This window comes from Xyrauchen texanus, chromosome 13, assembly GCF_025860055.1.
Source record: "Xyrauchen texanus isolate HMW12.3.18 chromosome 13, RBS_HiC_50CHRs, whole genome shotgun sequence".
Taxonomy (NCBI): domain Eukaryota; kingdom Metazoa; phylum Chordata; class Actinopteri; order Cypriniformes; family Catostomidae; genus Xyrauchen; species Xyrauchen texanus.
Window position 1 is genome coordinate 11,782,138 of NC_068288.1, and position 19,038 is coordinate 11,801,175.

The 19,038-nt window shown below is 38.7% G+C and overlaps 1 protein-coding gene across 2 annotated transcripts; it reads left to right on the plus strand.

Moving 5' to 3' along the window:
* Positions 1-706: 706 nt before the first annotated feature.
* Positions 707-18,013, plus strand: LOC127654381 (calcitonin gene-related peptide type 1 receptor-like). Of its 2 annotated transcripts, none has more exons than XM_052141524.1 (13): positions 707-855; positions 8,743-8,809; positions 11,550-11,697; positions 11,830-11,943; positions 12,056-12,168; positions 12,670-12,761; positions 12,879-13,005; positions 13,536-13,689; positions 13,827-13,887; positions 14,011-14,077; positions 16,167-16,385; positions 16,808-16,849; positions 16,955-18,013. In XM_052141524.1, exons 2-13 carry the CDS (start codon positions 8,768-8,770, stop codon positions 17,171-17,173), a joined length of 1,398 nt encoding a protein of 465 aa, XP_051997484.1. In that variant the 5' UTR covers positions 707-855; positions 8,743-8,767; the 3' UTR covers positions 17,174-18,013. The 2 variants fall into 2 exon arrangements, with proteins under 2 accessions (XP_051997484.1, XP_051997485.1); XM_052141525.1 differs by having other exon boundaries at positions 12,056-12,139; positions 12,674-12,761.
* Positions 18,014-19,038: the final 1,025 nt, after the last annotated feature.

The window sequence follows — 19,038 nt, forward strand, 5'->3', positions numbered from 1 at the left end:
AGAAACATGTATATTTTTATGTCCTCTTTAATATCAATCTACATTTTTGACCAGCAATAACTAGTAGGTGGCTGAATGTGAACGTGACTTCCATGCCAGAATATGGAAGAGAAAGTGAAAGTGTAGATTTTCAGTAAAAAGGATTTAAATATGTATCTGTTTTTCACCCACACCTATCATATCACTTTACAAGATATGGACTTAACTACTGGAGTCATATGTATTACTTTTACTATATACTGCCTTTATATGTCTCTTTTGGACCTTCAAAGTTCTGGTCACTATTCTCTTGCATTGTGAGGACCAACAGAGCTGAAATATTCTTAAAAAAAAAAATCTTCATTTCTGTTTTGCAGAACAAAGGAAGTTATAAACATCTGGTATGGCATGATGGTAAATTATGAGGACATTTTTATTTCTGGGTGAACTGTCCCTTGAAAGTGGGTACTCTTGTATTACTGCATGAATCTACACTTCGCTAACAGTCCCTTCCTGAAAAGATTCATTTTCCCACATTTGGTTGTCGGAACGACCCTTCAAGTGGCGTCCGCTTCCTACAGAACATTGCCCCACAAGGGCTCAAAAATTGTGTTTGGAATTTGCCCTTCGTCACGTTTGCCACTAGGGGGCGCAATGTAACAATCATATGGGACAGTGAAAAGGCGGCTTTAACGGAACTCTCTGAACGCTCCCTTGCAGTTTACATGGGCAGATGAGTTGTGTGATGGCACAGGAAGCCTGTTACACACACACACACTGCTTTGCTACTCCAGGGGCCCCATCTCATCACACAACACATCTCTCAGGACACACAACTCACTGCCACTGCGGAGAACGGAGGACCGATCAAACAAGGTATGAAAGAGAATTTGTTACATGCATGACAATACGATTGGAAGAACAAGATTTTCCTTTGTCCAGACCTAGACTTACAATCTTAAAATATGAAAAAATGAAAATGCATCATAAATGCATGCCTCATTCATGTTTAAAACTACAATGATCTAAAAGAAAAGAGAGCAATCAACATAATAAACCAAAAATAATAAATAAATGAAGTTAAATATTTATATAGTGAAAATGATTTATATACATAAAAAAAGAAAAAAAAAAGTTATGTCTGTTGCACAGTTATGGCGTCATTTACAGTGAATAATTTTGCTCAATAAAGTTTTCAAAAGTTCGTTTATACGTATAAACCAACAGAAAGGGCACGCTTGATATAACATTTGAGAAAAAATAACAAAAAACAGTTAACATTACTATAATTTACAATCCGACAGTAATCTGTCCAATTATGCAAATTGCAATGTGAAAATGTTATTAAATGTTATTGTGTGTAATTAAGATACATCAAATGCTATCCATGAAATGTGGTGGAAATGACATGCATTGGAAAGATGTTTAAATGACACTGTTGTGGAAATCTTCATGACGTTGTTCTTTATGATTTTCATGACAAAAAATACAAATCTTCTGTGATGTGTGTATCTGTGATGCATGCTGTATGTGTCCACTGTCGAACAGTGTCAGTAGACACATTAAATGAACTAGTGAGAGTGTGAAAAGTTTTAAGAGAGTTTATTTTCTAAAATCCCACAGGGCCATAAGAAACACTAATCAATGAATAAATAAATATTAAGAGCACAAGTTAAGTAATATTAAAGTTCAAGTTATGTTAAAGTAAAAGTTCAAGTTGTGATGCAATCATGACAAGTTAAAGGGATAGTTCTGTCATCATTTATATATATATATATCATATGATTTTTTTTTCATTTTAAGGTAAACTATGACTCTACAAGATAGTTGCAAACATTATTTTACATGTGGTTTTGTATATAATACATATATAATATATATAATGTATATAATATACATTGCAGATATTATTTAGATACTAATAATTTAATCCCCTCATTATTTCAGAGAATTCAATTAATGAGCTGAAACTGATTTGTAATGTAATTTATCCTGTAGATGGGTTTCTATTTCTTACATCCACATTATTTTCATACGACTTGAAATGTAATATAAAAGCAATATATTGTTGTTTAAATGTGGAATAAGCAAAAACATGAGCAGGAATAATCAAAACAGATACGTCAGATTCCAGCTTTTTAAATAACTTTTTCAATAACTGAATTTCTTTAGATGCATTTACAAAAGAATCTCTTTGGGTTCAGTTTTTTTCTTGCTTTGTGCTGTCTCTTTAAGATAAATCTTTATGAGTGAAGAGTGGAAAAATTTGGTGCAATATCAATGGGTGTTTCCTAAATGGACATGAGTTAAACTAACTGTCAGGAGCTGACAGGGGCTTCCTGATTTAAGGTCTGGAGGGTGACTTTTTGCAACCAGGCACAGAGGAGTGAAAGAGAGAGAGAGAGAGAGAGAGAGAGAGAGAGAGAGAGAGAGAGAGAGAGAGACATAAGAGATGGACAGAGAGAGAGAGAGAGACATAAGAGATGGACAGAGAGAGAGAGAGAGAGATAAGAGATGGACAGAGAGAGAGAGAGAGAGAGAGAGAGTGGGGAGGGAAAAGGTGGGAGGATTTGTGTATGAGAGAAAGGGGTCTCTGGGAATGTCACATCTATAAACCACTCCTTTAGCTTTACAGGAAGGGCAAAAAGTTATCATGTTTCAGCCCTCTGTTTTTCCACCAAGTTGGTCCATCCTTCCAATGCCTAGGAAAACACTTCATGTTCACATTCCTGTCAGAATCATATCTATCGAATGATTTATGCCAGCTGCCAAGACCTGGATTTAGCTGTTTTTCTCTCTCTTAAAGTAACATCAAGTAATTCTTTTGCCATGCCATTCTAATGAAAATGAAAATTTTTTGTGTGCGCATATAATCAAGATATCATTAAAGGGACAGTTCACCCAAAAATTCTCTCATCATTTACTCACGCTCATGCCATCCCAGATGTGTGTATCTTTCTTTTTTCAGTAGAACACAAATTAAGATTTTTAGAAGAAAATGTTTGTGTCATTTTGATTACTTTTATGTTTCCTTTATATGATTTTTGGAACTACAAAGATCTGGTCACCATTCACTTACATTGTATGGACCTACAGAGCTGAGATATTCTTCTCAAAATCTTCATTCTTCAATCACTGCTGAAGAAAGAAAGTTACACACATCTGGGATGGCATGAGGGTGAAGAAATGATGAGAGAATTTTCATTTTTGGGTGCACTATCCTGTTAAAGGGTTAATTCACTCAAACATGAAAATGATCTGCCATCATTTACTCATCTTTATATAGTTCCAAACCTGTATGTCTTCCTTTCTTCCTTCCTTCCGTGGAACACAACTATAAATATTAGGCAGAATGTTAGTTTGAGTCACCATTCACTTTCATTGCCTCTTTACTCATATGAAAGTTTTAGGAGACTAAAGATGTCAGTCCCTAACATTTTTCCTAACATCTCCTTTTGTTTTGTTAGCTATAGTTCAATCAGTTGACCACAAGAAAATATGCCGGCAAAAAGTTCCTAAAGATTTTGATGCAAACATAATGCTGCTGGTTTGATATCTTCTAATGTGGGCAGATGCCTGCTTAAAACTTCATGTATAATTATTATAACAACATTAGAACAGTTTAGATTAGCTTGTCATGTGCTGTCATCTGCCCATGTATTCCCTTTTAGAATGAAGGACTAGGGCTGAGGCCTAGTGGATCTCCCAGTGACGGCATTTATGGCAAAAATGATTGCAGCTGAAACACATTCTATGGATGGTGATTTACACTTTTTAGGTTAACATGTTTTGAAAATAGCACTACGACCAAATAGGGTGAACTACATAAAAGAAACCATGGAAAACACCAAAGGAATGAAGAGACAGCTCCTTTAATTTTATAACCAGCTTTATATTCAGTAAAAGACACACTCAGTCTCAGCTTTTATAGCTTTTATAGCGATAACCATTTATAGCTTTTAGGTTGTTATTTATTAATAAATACTCTTAAAACCTTTGAAGTTATTATTAACTGTATATCTGTAAATGACCCCTGCAGAGTCAAAAGTAACAGTCAGTATCTGGTGTGGCCACCAGCTGCATTAAGTACTGCAGTGCATCTCCTCCTCATGGACTGCAGCAGATTTGACAGTTCTTGCTGTGAAATGTTTCCGGACATTTCTGTGGGGAATGGCCCTAGCCCTCATCCTACGATCTAACAGGTCCCAGATGTGCTCAATGGGATTGAGATCCGGGCTCTTCGCTGACCATGGCAGAACACTGACATTCCGGTCTTGCAGGAAGTCACGCACAGAACGGGCAGTATGGCTGGTGGCATCGTCATGCTGGAGGGTCATGTCAGGATGAGTCTGCAGGAGGGGTACCACATGAGGGAGGAGGATGTCTTCCCTGTTACACACAGCAATGGGATTGCCTGCAATGACAACAAGCTCAGTCCGATGATGTTGTGACACACCGCCCCAGACCATTACGGGGCCTCCACCTCCAAATCGATCCCACTCCAGAGTACAGGCCTCGGTGTAACGCTCATTCCTTCGATGATAAACGTTTGTCCAACCATCACCCCTGGTTAGACAAAACCACGAATCGTCAGTGAAGAGCACTTTTTACCAGTCCTGTCTGGTCCAGCGAAGGTGGGTTTGTGCCCATAGATGACATTACAACAGGCCTATAAGCTCTCAGTCCAGCCTCTCTCAGCATATTGTAGACAGTCTGAGCACTAATGGAGGGATTGTGCGTTATATTCGCTGGTGTGATATTTGGATGTACTGATCCTGTGCAGGTATTGTTACACGTGGTCTGCCACTGCGAGGACGATCAGCTGTCCTTCCTGTCTCAATGTAGTGCTGTCTTAGGCATCTCACAATACAGCATTGCAATTTATTGCCCTGGCCACATCTGCAGTCCTCATGCCTCCATGCAGCATGCCTAAGGCAAGTTCACGCAGATGAGCAGGGACCATGGGTATCTTTCTTTTGGTGTTTTTCAGGGTCTGTAGAAAGGCCTCTTTAGTGTCCTAAACATGTATAATTGCCTACCATCAGTAAGCTGATAGTGTAGTGCGCGCACACACACACACACACACACACACACACACACACACACACACACACACACACACACACACACACACACACACACACATGTTGTGTTTCCATGTTTTATGGGGACTTTCCATAGACATAATGGTTTTTATACTGTACAAACTTTATATTCTATCCCCTAAACCTAACCCTACCCCTAAACCTAACCCTCACAGAAAACTTTCTGCATTTTTACATTTTCAAAAAACATAATTTAGTATGATTTATAAACTGTTTTCCTCATGGGGACCGACAAAATGTCCCCACAAGGTCAAAAATTTCAGGTTTTACTATCCTTATGGGGACATTTGGTCCCCACAAAGTGATAAATACACGCTCACACACACACACACACACACACACTCACACTCACACACAGTGCATTCATAAAGTCTTCAGACCCCTTCATTAAAAAAAAAAAACAATTATGTTGCAGCCTTATGCTAAAATGCTTTAAAAAATTCACATCAATTTACCAGATAATGACAAGGCAAAAACCAGATTTTTGATAACTTTGGAAATTTATTAAAAAGAAAAAACTGAAATATCACATTGACATAAGTATTCAGACCCTTTGCTATGACACTTGATATTTAGCTCAGGTGCATCGCATTTCTCTGGATCATCTTTGAGATGTTTCTACATTTTGATTGGAGTCCATCTGTCGCAAATTGGACATGAATGGAAAAGGCACAAACCTGTCTATTAATGGTCTCACAGCTGAAAATGCATATCAGAGCAAAAGCCAAGCCATGAGGTCAAAGGAACTTCCTGCAGAACTCAGAAACAGGATTGTGTAGAGGCACTGATCTGGGGAAGGCTACAAAACATTTTCGGCTGCATTGAAGGTTCCCAAGAGCACAGTGGCCTCCATAATTCTTAATTGGAAGAAGTTTGGAACAACCAGGACAGTTCCTAGAGCTGGCTGACTGGCCAAACTGAGCAATCGGGGGAGAAGGGCCTTGGTAAGAGAGGTGACCAAGACCAAGATCCCGATGGTCAATCTTGTTGAGCTCCAGAGATCATGTGTGGAGATGAGAGATTGTCCTTCTGTCCTTTCAGAAGGACAATCATCACTGCAACACTCCACCAATCTGGGCTTTATAGCAGAGTGGCAAGATGGAAGCCTATCCTCAGTGCAAGACTCAAAAAAGCACCTAAAGGACTCTCAGACTGTGAGAAACAAGATTATCTGGTCTGATGAAATGTAGATTGAACAGTTTGGCCTCAATTCCAAGCATCATGTCTGGAGGAAACGAGGCACTGCTCATCACCTGCTCAATACCATCCCAACGGTGAAGCATTATGGTGGTGGCATCATACTGTGGGGGTGTTTTTCAGCTGCAGTGACTAGGGGACTGGTCAGGGTTGAAGGAAAGCTGAACACAAAAGGTTCACCTTCCAACAGGACAATGACCCTAAGCACACAGCCAAGACACAGGGGCGTCGGACTGGGGGGGGTAAAGGGTACCGAGTACCCAGGGCCCGAGGCAGGGGGGGCCCCTTAGAAGTCAGTTTTCTATACATACATATTTGGTACGGGGGCCCAGCAAGATGGTTTGTACCCAGGGCCCAAAATTTGGTGCTACGCCCCTGCCAAGACAATGTAAGAGTGGTTAGAGACAACTCTGTTAATGTCCTTGAGTGGCCCAGCCAGTGCCCGGACTTGAACCCAATCGAACATTGACAGTCCCCATCCAACCTGACAGAGCTTGAGAGGATCTGCAAAGAAGAATGGCAGAAAATCCCCAAATGCAGGTGTGTAAAGCTTGTCGCATCATACCCAAAGAACTTGAGGCTGTAATCACTGCCAAAGATGCTTCAGCTAAGTACTGAGTTAAGGGTCTGAATACTTAAGTCAATGTGATATTTTAGTATTTTCTTTTTTTTTTTATAAATTTTTCAAAAATCTGTTTTTTGCCTTGTCATTATGGTGTATGGAGTGTGGCTTGATGTGAGAAAAAAAATGTTCAAACAGAAGTCTGTAATACAGAATTTAGGTTTTCTGTTGTAATTAATATAACAATATATATATTGTTTAAAATAAAAACAAAATGTATTTCTGGTTTTACCTGCTGATAGTAATGCTGTCTTTTCCTGGTAGGATATCAGGGTGGCTTGTTGTGACCAATTAACCATCACTTTTCTTTATAAAAATATTACATCATATAATCTAATTGATTAGATATAACAAGCTTGTATAAAGAGAAGTGTAGTAATGGGATGGGGAATTTTTTTCTTTTATGATTTGTGACATATTAGTTCCTGTTACCAAGCAGGCCTGGCCTACAAATGCACCTAAATTGCATTTTTTCCCCATTAGTAAAAGAAGGTTATAAAAGGGCAGATGTACTCTGTGAGGTTTCAGACAGGGCTTGAGAGTCATTATGTCATGAAAGGGATAGTTCACCCATAAAATAAAAGATTCTGCGATTATTCAATAACCTTCATGTTGTTCTAAACCAGAATGATGATCTTTCTTTCATGGAACACATGAGGGGATGTTAGGCAGAATGTTAGGCTCAGTCACCATTCACATTCCATCTTTCCATTCAATGAAAGTAAATGCAGACTGAAGCTAACCTCCTGCCTAACATCTTCACTTGTGTAACTTCCAAAAAAGAAAAAAGTTGCACAGGTTTGGAACAACACTGGGGTGAGTAAATGATGACAGCATTTTCATTTAAATGAGAAACATGAGCAAGGTTAGCCTTCTGTGATACTGTTATTTTATGTAGGTTATGATTATTATGTAAAAATATGATTATTGGCAATTTGCATTGAGAAAATAATCCTATCCAAATGAAAGCAGTCCAAATGTACATTAATTCTATTTGTCTGGACTTCTGGGAAGTATGTTCATTTTCAAGACTGAAGACAAAACCAAATGGGTAATTAATCACATATGAGTCTAGTCATGTGGTTTCGGTCCCCATCCAAGCAGGAAATGTTTGGAAGCCGAACAAAAGAATCACATTGCGTTTCAGCCCCTTAGCCATGGCCATACCGACAGGTATTGATTTAAAAAGGAAATAACAACAGAATCATGGCAGATGTTAAAGATGTTTCAGAAAGCTCCGATAATTCCACATGGAACACCATAAAAAGAATATTCCCGGGTTGTGTGTAATCAGTCCAGGATGCCATGAACATCGAAAAATAGAGAATATTTGCTAGAAGAAACTCTAATGTGGCTATAACAGATCTTCCTAAGCTTTGAAACTGAATTATGATGTTATGTGTATTGAACAAACTGAAACAGCCACAGAGAACTGTATAATGCATGTTTAATGATGGTATGTTTCCTTTTGCGTTTATTGTCAGCATCTTTGATTCCTTCCTATTCTTTCCAATTTAACAACAGTGCTGTTGCCACACTCCTGGGAAAAATAGCAGGTTCACAGTTCAACTGCATGTTTACTGTCATTTGCTTGACAAATATAACAATAAAAAACTGGAAGATCATTAGGAAAAGCTCATCTTCCCGCAAAATTATTATATTTAAATTTTTCACCTTTCGTTGTAGACTTTTTTGTGGCTAATACATTTACGTAAACCAAAAACTGGAACTAAGCATCCTTATTTCAACTATTGATCAGTCAGTCTGTCTGTTCATCTCTCATCCAGCTCTTAATTTAGATGTGTAATAATTTTGCATATTCTCTCTGCTTGTTTTCAGCTGAAACATTCAGTAAGATAGAACAATGTTTGGATGCTGGATTCTTTTATTGTCTGCAACCTCTGAGGTACTGCATTTGTAATTTGTACTCTTGAGTTACACACTGAAAACCCTTATAAGTTGACTCTACTCAGCTGATTGAGTAAACTCGTTCCCTGAATTTAATTGAATAATGTTCAGAAACTTGTGTAATTAATTTACCTTAACTTGGTGTTCATATAGAATGAACTTAAATATTTAAATGGCAGTAAACTTAACTCAGATTATCTATTTAAATGTTAAACTGTAAAAATGTTACTTTTTGTTACAACTTAATCATTTAAATTGAACAGACTCAAATTTAGGTCATACAACAAAACAGCTTAAATAATGATGATAACTGATTCTAGGTCAGTCATACAATAAACTTTTCTTCACAGAAATGCATATATATCTGTACTTCAGTTCCCCTTCTGTCACTCACTCGACGTTGTGTCGATGTAGTGACACTAGAGGTCGCTCTTGAGAGAGCGACCTCTAGTGTCACTACATCTACATCATTCTTTGAGAAAAGGCCAATGAGAATTGGCGAGTGGAATTTTCATGCCACTCCCCCGGACATATGGGTATAAATGGAGCTGGAATGCGATTCCATTCAGAGTTTTTCTTCGTAGCCGAGCGGTTGTACTATCAGCGAGCTGAATTCTACTGCTGGTCCATTCAACTCTTAATAAGCGTATGCTGTTAGATATACCATTATAGCATTTCCAGCCACTTTCTGCAGATTTCGCCCCTGGGTGCTTCTACAGCACTAAAAGAGTGTATATTCTCTATTAGAGCACACACATTGACGTTGAACGTCTTTTTAAAGACGTGTCTTTAAAAAGATGCCTTTCCGTCTTTGTGGGATTCCTGGATGCGGTTGTTATCTCTCCGCTTCCGATGGCCACGGGCGCTGCCTCACGTGTCTTGGCAGCGATCACACCGAGGCAGTGTTTGTGGATGATTCATGTTCTTATTGCGAGATATGACCATGGCAACGATGCGGTCGCAGCTTTCCTTCTTTCACGGGAAAGCCACTCTAGAAGCCCCCTCGCCCATGGGTATGAGGCCGGCCTGGCTGGCGCTGGAGGCGATTTGGGGAGTTCAATGGGCGCAGTCTCGCCGGGTAATTCCTTGTGGACCTCCCGTTCCCCAGCATGCTCGTTTGCTCCCGTCCGGTCCCGAAATGAGACCAGCCCGCCTTACGGCCAGCATGACGTCTCTTTCGGGGCCTGCGAGCAGGATGAATGTTCGATTGCGGCATTGGAGAGTGCATTGGCGATGTCGGACGCCGATGACTCGACAGGGCTGCCACCTTCGGGTCTGCCCGCTCAGTCTGAGGCTGACGCAGAGCTGACCGCCATGCTTGCCCAGGCCACTGTGAGCATTGGGTTGACTGGAACCCTCCCCTGAGTGCTTGAGGCTTGATGATTGACGGCCATGCCCCCCCCGGTCCCTTTCTTCCCGGAGGTGCACGACAAACTGACAAGGTCGTGGAGGGCACCTTTCGCTGCCCGAACTTCCGGGTTCCGAAATTCTGGGTTGACAGCGGGGCGGTCCACGGGTACACGGAGGTCCCTCAGGTGGATATGGAGGTTGCAAAACGCCGCCACCTGGGAAGGAAGTGGTCTCCGTGGAAGAATAGGAAAGGAAAAGAACACCTTCCCCGATGCGTATTATAGCCTTAGATGGCCTATATTGACACAAAGTTGAGTGAGTGACAGAAGGGGAACGTCATGGTTACGGTCGTTCCTGAGGAAATATGACGTTGTGTCATGTGGTGTGGAGTGGTGGTTGTGTAGTTGGCTTAAGCACTAAAAAACTGTTAAGAAGAAGGTTGCCGGTTCGAACCCCACAGCCACCACCATTGTGTCCTTGAGTAAGGCACTTAACTCCAGGTGGCTCCGGGGGGATTGTCCCTGTAATAAGGGCTCTGTAAGTCACTTTGGATACAAGCGTCTGCCAAATGCATAAATGTAAATGTAAATGTGTCCCTCTTGCCACAACAATGTGCTAGCCGCTGAAATGGCCGGATCTTGTCTCGGCTCCTCAGCACAAAACCTGAATGGAATTGCATTCCAACTACTTTTATATGTCCGGGGGAGTGGCATGTAAATTCCACTTGCCAATTCTCATTGGCCTTTTCTCAAAGAATGGGAGGTGTTCGGGGGCTATCAAGAGCGACCTCTAGTGTCACTACTTCGGCACAATGTCGCATTCCCTCCATCACCATGACGTTTCTCATGCACAAGAGAATGGAAATAGTGTTAACAGGGCCCAACTTGATCAAAGGGAACACAGATCCCTCTAATGGTGACATCACACTAAACAACTATCTGGAACAAAACAACATACTACTATTAAAGAGCTTAAACCTCTATGAATTCTTAATAAAAATTATTTAAAGGCCCCCCCACATGTTCCCTTTGACCAAGGAAACATAACTACTGTAAATAATGAATGTGCCAGGCATTGTGGGTATTCCCCATAGCCTCTATAAGTTCCCAGTTTTAGAATTTAGGTTTTAGAATGAGTAACTCTTAAAATCTTAAATTTATGGATAAAAAAAAAAGCAGAGACAACTTGATTTTTTCAGTAATGACAACATAAGGGTTTACAGTGTACATGTACAACTTAATGCACAACAGTTATGCAATTTAATGATCATTGAAAATAAAATATTTAAGTTTTCACAGGTTTATACAGAATATCTGTAATTTTCTGTATTATCTTTAAATCAGCCAATGTCATTTTTACCTAATTTTCGTCTTCATACGTTTGAACAGTTTTTTGTGGTGGTCCGCTCAGAGAACAACACTGGAAGTACAGCACAAAAGGATGATCATGAAATTGACTTCACTCGCCACAATATTTTGACTGCCCAGTTTGAATGTTACCAGAAGATTATGAAAGACACCAATCACAACAAAACAGGTGAGAATTTCTTATTTCTACATTCGTTTGTGAAAACAGGTGTTGGGGTGGTCTGGCATTGTAGTTAAAAAGCAGCCGTAATGTACAACACAGCTCTTGTTTTATTAATCCCTGTTAATAACTGTATTGCAGATGGTTCTATGTGTAAAAGGACCTGGGATGGATGGCTGTGTTGGGACGATTTAGAAGCAGGAGTCACCTCGGCCCAGCACTGTCCAGACTACTACGATGACTTTGATACCTCAGGTGAGTCTCATATAAGACTCTTGTTTGAATTACTTTGTATAGCCTGCATAAGAGATTTCATAATAAAGCCAGATTGACATTACTATCTGATTACCAAATGATGTTTTTTCAGAAATGGCAACAAAGATTTGCACTGATTCAGGCCACTGGTTTGTCCACCCAGAGAGTAACAGAACATGGACAAATTACACGGGCTGTAAGCATATGTCTAATGATCACAAAAGGGTGAGGTATAATTTAGGATTTCTCAAAAATCCTGAAGACCCCACACTGTAAAAATTAAAAGTTTTTTTGAGGCACTATTTGGGGTTTTTTCAGATGCCACACTGAAGGAGCCCTCTGAAAACCCTTTCAGTTCTCTGAGAAACTAATTCTTGGTTCCTGCAGAAACTCTAAAGTCTGCAAATGGTACCTCTAGTAACCCCATTGTAAAGGAAAGGTACTGGGGCACTTGAATAATGAAGTTCCTGGAGTACAGGAATCTGATATTTGAGACTTTTAATTTAAAGGGTGCCTAGAAGGTTCTTTTAATTTTTAGAGTTGTGGTCCATTTTATCATAAAATTAATCAGTTTCTGGTTCACATAACAATTTGCATTAAAATTTTGCGGAATAGGTCCCAAAAAGGAAAAATACTTTGATCATTTTCTCACCCTCATGCCATCCCAGATGTGTTGTGACTTTTTTTCTTTTGCAAAATACCAACAAATATTTTTTTTTTCCTCAGACAGCACTTAATCTCTACTACTTGGCTTTAATTGGTCATGGATTGTCGCTGTTATCTTTGTTTACTTCTCTAGGGATATTTTTCTATTTCAAGTAAGTCATGCAGAAAGATCCAGTGTAATATACAAAAACAATTATCAAGATATAATAGACACTTGCATCCCTTGTCATTGAATCTGACATAGCTTTCTGGGGGGTTTTCATTCTCAGGAGCCTAAGTTGCCAAAGGATAACTCTACACAAGAATCTCTTCTTCTCCTTTGTACTGAACTCTGTTATAACCATCATCGTTTTCACTTGTATTGCAAACAACCAAGAAGTAACACAAGCCAACCCAGTAAGTATGCAAAAGCTTTACCTAATATTAAATGACAAAGGAGAGGAAAAAATAAATAATGTTTCTTTTTACTTCAAAACAATGAAAAGTTCAAGCATGACACTTTGAATGTCTCAAGCTGATAGATTCTTTGAACTTGTTATCTGTTATCCAATTAGTTCACTCACATGTGATATGTTAAGCCAATCGTCTCACATGTTGTATAAGCTTATAGGTCCTTTGATGTGTAATCAGGTGGCCAATCAACTTGCATACTCTCTCTTTGCCTAACATTTCAATTAGCTCAGTTTGCATTTAAGCCTGTTTCAATGCAGTGGGATGCAAAATTTTCTCTGTAACCCTCCACCTCCCTAGCCCCACCTGTCTAGATCTGCTACGTGGGGATTGTATTTATGTCATGCCATGCATGCTGATGCAGTATGTCTTGTGTTTTTCTAATATGCAACAGCAGCAGCATGTCCACAAGCTAACTCATTATGTCTGTGTATGTTGAGGACTCTGCATCAGGGTTAAAATGTGTTTTCTCTTAGGTGAGCTGTAAAGTGTTTGTTTTCATGCACCATTATCTCCTGGGATGTAACTACTTCTGGATGTTGTGTGAGGGGATCTACCTGCACACACTCATTGTGGTGGCCGTCTTTGCCGAGAAACAGCACCTGATGTGGTATTACCTCCTAGGATGGGGTAAGTTTTTTTTTAATCACCTCATCAAAATCCCCGAACTAGTGCTGCTATATTGTCCTTACTGTTTGACCTTTGTTACCTTTGCTGTTTTTTACACTACTAATTGTTTTTAAAATATATTTTCAAATGTTTTCCAGGCTTTCCTATAATACCTGCATTTATTCACGCAATAGCCAGGAGTTATTACTACAATGACAAGTGAGTTCATTGTTTGTCACTGTGTGTCATTAAAACTTACAAAATAATAATCACCCCAGCTTCTATCAGGACACAGGAATACACTGACCAGGCAGATGCTTTTTGTATTTTCTTTGCCCACAGCTGCTGGATAAGTTCAAACACTTCTCTGCTCTACATTGTCCATGGACCCATATGTGCAGCCCTGTTGGTAAGTCCTTTCATTTCTATCTCTATTGCTTCATCTCACACTTAATCTCTCTAATCTATCTTTCAGTGTGTGTATCTGCACACTCTGGTTACCAACAATCAGCAATCAATGCTTTTGAATCATAGTTCATTGATTCAATTGTAGTTCAATTGTGTGTCTCTATAAACAATTATTAGTGTTTATTCATTTAAGATGGTGCAATTGTAAGAAATCGTTGAAGTTGGCCTGCACTAAAACGTACAACTTTTACTCACATAGACAAAACGCACAAACAAACAAATTATGTTTTCATTATTTTCCTAACATTTTTTTCCTAACTCCCAATCCAAAGCTAAACCTAACCATAAAGTTTAGCCCCTTACCCAAACCCTAAACTATGATTTTAATAGGAACTTAATCAATAGCTCGTTACTAATTAAACGTTGATAGCTTTTGTGTACTACTGAAGGAAGAAAACAATGGGGCTTGGAACAAGACTAGGGGAGTCTATTACATGTTTTTGAAGTTTGTTATTTTTATTGCAGATTTAAATATGTAATGAGCAACCAAATGTGTTCACTGACATTTCAATGAAAAATGTGATGCCTTTATTGGATCGATTTGAAATTCGTTTTGTTTTTCGGTTGGTCTCTATGGGAATGAAAGTCTAACCTTTTGAGTTGTACAAATGATTATGTAGGAGTAGTCATTCGACTACTGTATGTTGGTTAAAGGGTAATATACACTCACTGGGCACTTTATTAGGAACACTATACTAATACTGGGTAGGCTTTGCTCTCAAAACAGCCTCAATTATTCGTGGCATGGATACCACAAGATGTTGGAAACATTCCTCTGAGATTCTGGTCCATGCTGACATGCTTTGTCAGTCTGCACATTCATGCTCCGAATCTCCCGTTCTACCACATCCCAAAGGTGTTCTGTTGGATTCAGATCCGGTGACTGGGAAGCTGGTGAAGAACAGTGAACTCAATGTCATGTTCATGAAACCAGTTTGAAATGACTTTGCTTTGTGACATGGTTCATTATCATGCTGGAAGATGGGTAAATTGCGGTAATGAAGGGATGCCTTTGGTCAGCAACAATACTCAAATAGGCTGTGGCATTCAAGCAATGATTGATTGTATTAACGAGCCCAAAGTGTGCCAAAAACAAAACATTCTCCACACTATTACAACACCACCACCAGCCTGGACTGTTGACACAAGGCAGGTTGGGTCCATGGATTCATGCTGTTGGCACCACATTCTGACCCTACCATCTGTATACCTCTATATATATATATATATATATATATATATATCCATCCATCCATCCATCCATCGTCAACCGCTTATCCTGTGTACAGGGTCGCGGGGGCTGGAGCCTATCCCAGCTAACATTGGGCGAAAGGCGGGGGACACCCTGGACAGGTCAGCCAGTCCATCGCAGGGATATATATATATATATATATATATATATATATATATATATATATATATATATATATATATAAAATGTTTTTCAGTTTTCATACGTCCAGTTTTGGTGAGCCTGTGCCCACTTCAGCCTCAACTTTCTGTTCTTGGCTATAATAGTCTACATAATCTTCTGCTGTGGTAGCCAATCCGCTTCAAGGTCCGACGTGTTGTGCATTCTGAGATTATATTATTTATACCATTTATTTTCTTCATAAAGAAATTACAGCAATTTTTATGTATCTATAAAAGCCACAAGTATAAATGTATCACTTCAAAATTCGAAAAAATAAATAAAAGTGAACTCTTGCCACCGGATCAGTGTACTGTTGACTTGAGAGCTCTTACGCTCTCAAACTACCTACGTATATATTTCTATATATTTGAATATTTTGCAATACAATTTTTTTGTACTCTGTAGTTGTTTGTACCATCATTCTTAATTCAGTTATATCATTTGTAGTTGTTCATGGTACATGATGCATTTCTTAATTCTTACATTTCTTAAGACTTTTTTTTAAACTTTAAATCAATGTTGTGATTTATCTCAGAGCTGGTTAGTTTAGTTAATGGCTAATACCTCTAACATTTCTCTCTCTTCATGTTTCCTCTTTTCTGTTTGGTGTCCTTAGGTTAATCTCTTCTTCCTTTTAAACATTGTGAGAGTGCTGATCACCAAGCTGAAGGTGACCCACCAGGCAGAGTCCAGTCTGTACATGAGGGCCGTTAGGGCCACCCTAATCCTGGTACCACTGCTGGGCATTCAGTATTTACTGCTGCCTTATAAACCTGATGGACGGCTCGCCTCTGAGATATTTATACACACAATGAACATACTGATACATTACCAGGTATGTGCTTTTCTCTATACTCTATACAGTGCACTGAAAACCCTAATAAGTTGACTTTTCTCAACTGATTGAGTAAACTTGTTACCTCAATTGAATTGAGCAATGGCGTCTCAGAAAATTTCCCTTAACTTGGTGTTCATATAGAATGGTAACATAATTAAATAATTCAATCACAAGGGATTATGGGTATTCCCCATAGCCTCAATTTTGTTCATAAGTATTTTTAAATCTTTAGATTTTCTATAGAAATAAGTTCAAGGAGCAAAGTTGTTTGAGTTATGAGCCCAAAACATGATTTTTCCAGTAATGTCAACATTAGGATTTACAGCGTGGAGTGACAAACTGTTCATTTATTTGTGTTTTTTACATTGGAAAAAATCTGTTGCTTGTAAACTTCTGAAATGATCACTTTTATTCCATAGGGCCTCTTGGTTGCCACAATATTTTGTTTCTTCAATAGCGAGGTAAGCAGTTTTATTGCTCAGATAAATGTGTCTTTTATCTTTCATACTTTGTGAAATGTACTGTATATCAAGACACCATGTAATTTCTAATTCTCTGCTATTCAGGTGCAGGGTGTGTTGCGAAGGCACTGGAACCAGTATCGCATCCAATTTGGCAGTACATTTGCTAACACAGAGGCCCTGCGTTCTGCGTCCTACACGGCCTCCTCGATGACAGAGGTCCATCGATGTTACAGCATTGACAGCCACATGGAGACACTAAACGGCAAAAGTTTTCACAGTCTTGAGACCACCATTCTCCGATCAGACAGTCTATACATGTGAGAGACTTTGACTCTTGAAAACCTGGGACAGCAGCCTCACTGGGAAGACCACTGACCATATATATACTGGATGTGAAGTGCTCTACTAGACATACATATGGACACTTTGGACTACAGACTCCAAGAAGTCTTATCTCAATACCTGGCCATTATATTCTCCTCTTTTTGGATGGAATTAGCAGTTTTTAACTGGAGAAATTAATGCAAGCATTTTCCATGATGATCAGGTGGAACGCTATGGAGAGCATCGTCAGACTTTTTGATTTGTTTTATTGAATGGACCTGAAGAGGGTGTGAACTGAGGATCACATCTTAAGAGTTGACATGAAGCTTTATTCTTTATGACATTCAAACTGATTCTGTTTGAGCTGCTCACTGTTGCCTTTCTGCATTGGTTGATGGTTTCCATACCTCTAAACAAAGGGGCTTCTGGCTTGAACAAGGATGAAGAAGGCACCACAGAAACAGAAAATCCACATCTGTGGATCTATGGATTATGCTCAAAGAGTCTGTAATGAAATAAAGGAATATACAATGGATGACACAACGTTGCGATTCCAGAAGAAATTGCTGACCTTGTCTGTCCTGCACTTAATGAAAGGTCATCTTATTATGTGATTCATTTTATGTGAAAATTTAAACCAAACACAGTGATTTTGACAATATATTCAATGTATGCTAAATGTTTTATTGTCTCTAAGGAGTACTGGGCTTTTATATGTGTGTGTGTGTGTGTGTGTGTGTGTGTGTGTGTGTGTGTGTGTGTGTGTGTGTGTGTGTGTGTGTGTGTGTGTGTGTGTGTGTGTGTACGTGTATATATATATATATATATATATATGTACACTTTGATTAAAGAAACCAAAACAAAATAAATGTCACCAAAAACTATTGAATTTCCCTGCTGAAAAAAACTAGCATATATTTTGATTTGGAGCTTGTCGCCAGGAGGCTGATGCTCCCACCAGACTGTTTAAATGCTGCAGTTTCGACAGCAACACTACCTTGGTCAACCAGCTTCACCAGCACTAACAAGGATGAACCAGTCTGGACTTGTTGTCCTCTTCAAGGACAAGTTTGATTTTCCACATGGGTTTAGGGTTTTGCAGAAAAGATTAACAAACAGAGATGAGATCTTATTCAACAGTGTCTCTATGGCTGGAACATACAGATGCTTTTGCCACTTTTTACACTGTTGTGTTTCTCAAAGCAGACATAAACATAAAAATGTGCACATGCTGGATAAATAAACATTCATATGTTGAAATGTAAATATATTTCTACATCTAAGTGTGTTATGGATGTTGGTGTGGTGTACAGTAAATAAGTATATTTATTAAAGCATTCTTGTGTAGACTTGAACATGATTAACTCTGTAGGGTCCCCCTTTTTCTAGAAATGTAAAGGATATACAGTATACCATATATATAATTTCAGCAGAAATCCAGATACTTCCAGATTGAGTGTTTGTATCCTATTTAGAATTGTCATTACTTTTGTAACAAACTGATATGATTATTATTATGTTTATGATCGGTCATGTGTCATGAGTTCATTGTCTTGTAAAGTATGTTTTAAACATTGTTTCACTGTAAATGGTGGATGTATCAGTACTTAAAGGTCTTAAATATCATACCATGTTGTGTTTAACTCAGTTGTTCACTGAAGTAAAGAAGCAGAACAATCCTTTATTTAATATATCCATTTACATGTTTAGGGTAAAAGTCACTGCATATATCTGCAGCTTTAAATTATTATTATTATTATTATTATTCTCTTACGTGTTTTTTATTTTATTTATATTTATTCATAAAATATATATTTATATAAATTGTACATACAATATATATGGTGGCCAAAGTTTTGGAA

Bases quoted from the DNA above. Each gene is read 5' to 3' on its own strand.
- LOC127654381 (XM_052141524.1), top strand. From the start codon at position 8,768: ATGTTTGGATGCTGGATTCTTTTATTGTCTGCAACCTCTGAG. The intron at 13,006-13,535 runs GTAAGTATGCAA...GTTTTCTCTTAG, and splicing joins AAGTAACACAAGCCAACCCA to GTGAGCTGTAAAGTGTTTGT. The intron at 13,690-13,826 runs GTAAGTTTTTTT...AATGTTTTCCAG, and splicing joins GTATTACCTCCTAGGATGGG to GCTTTCCTATAATACCTGCA.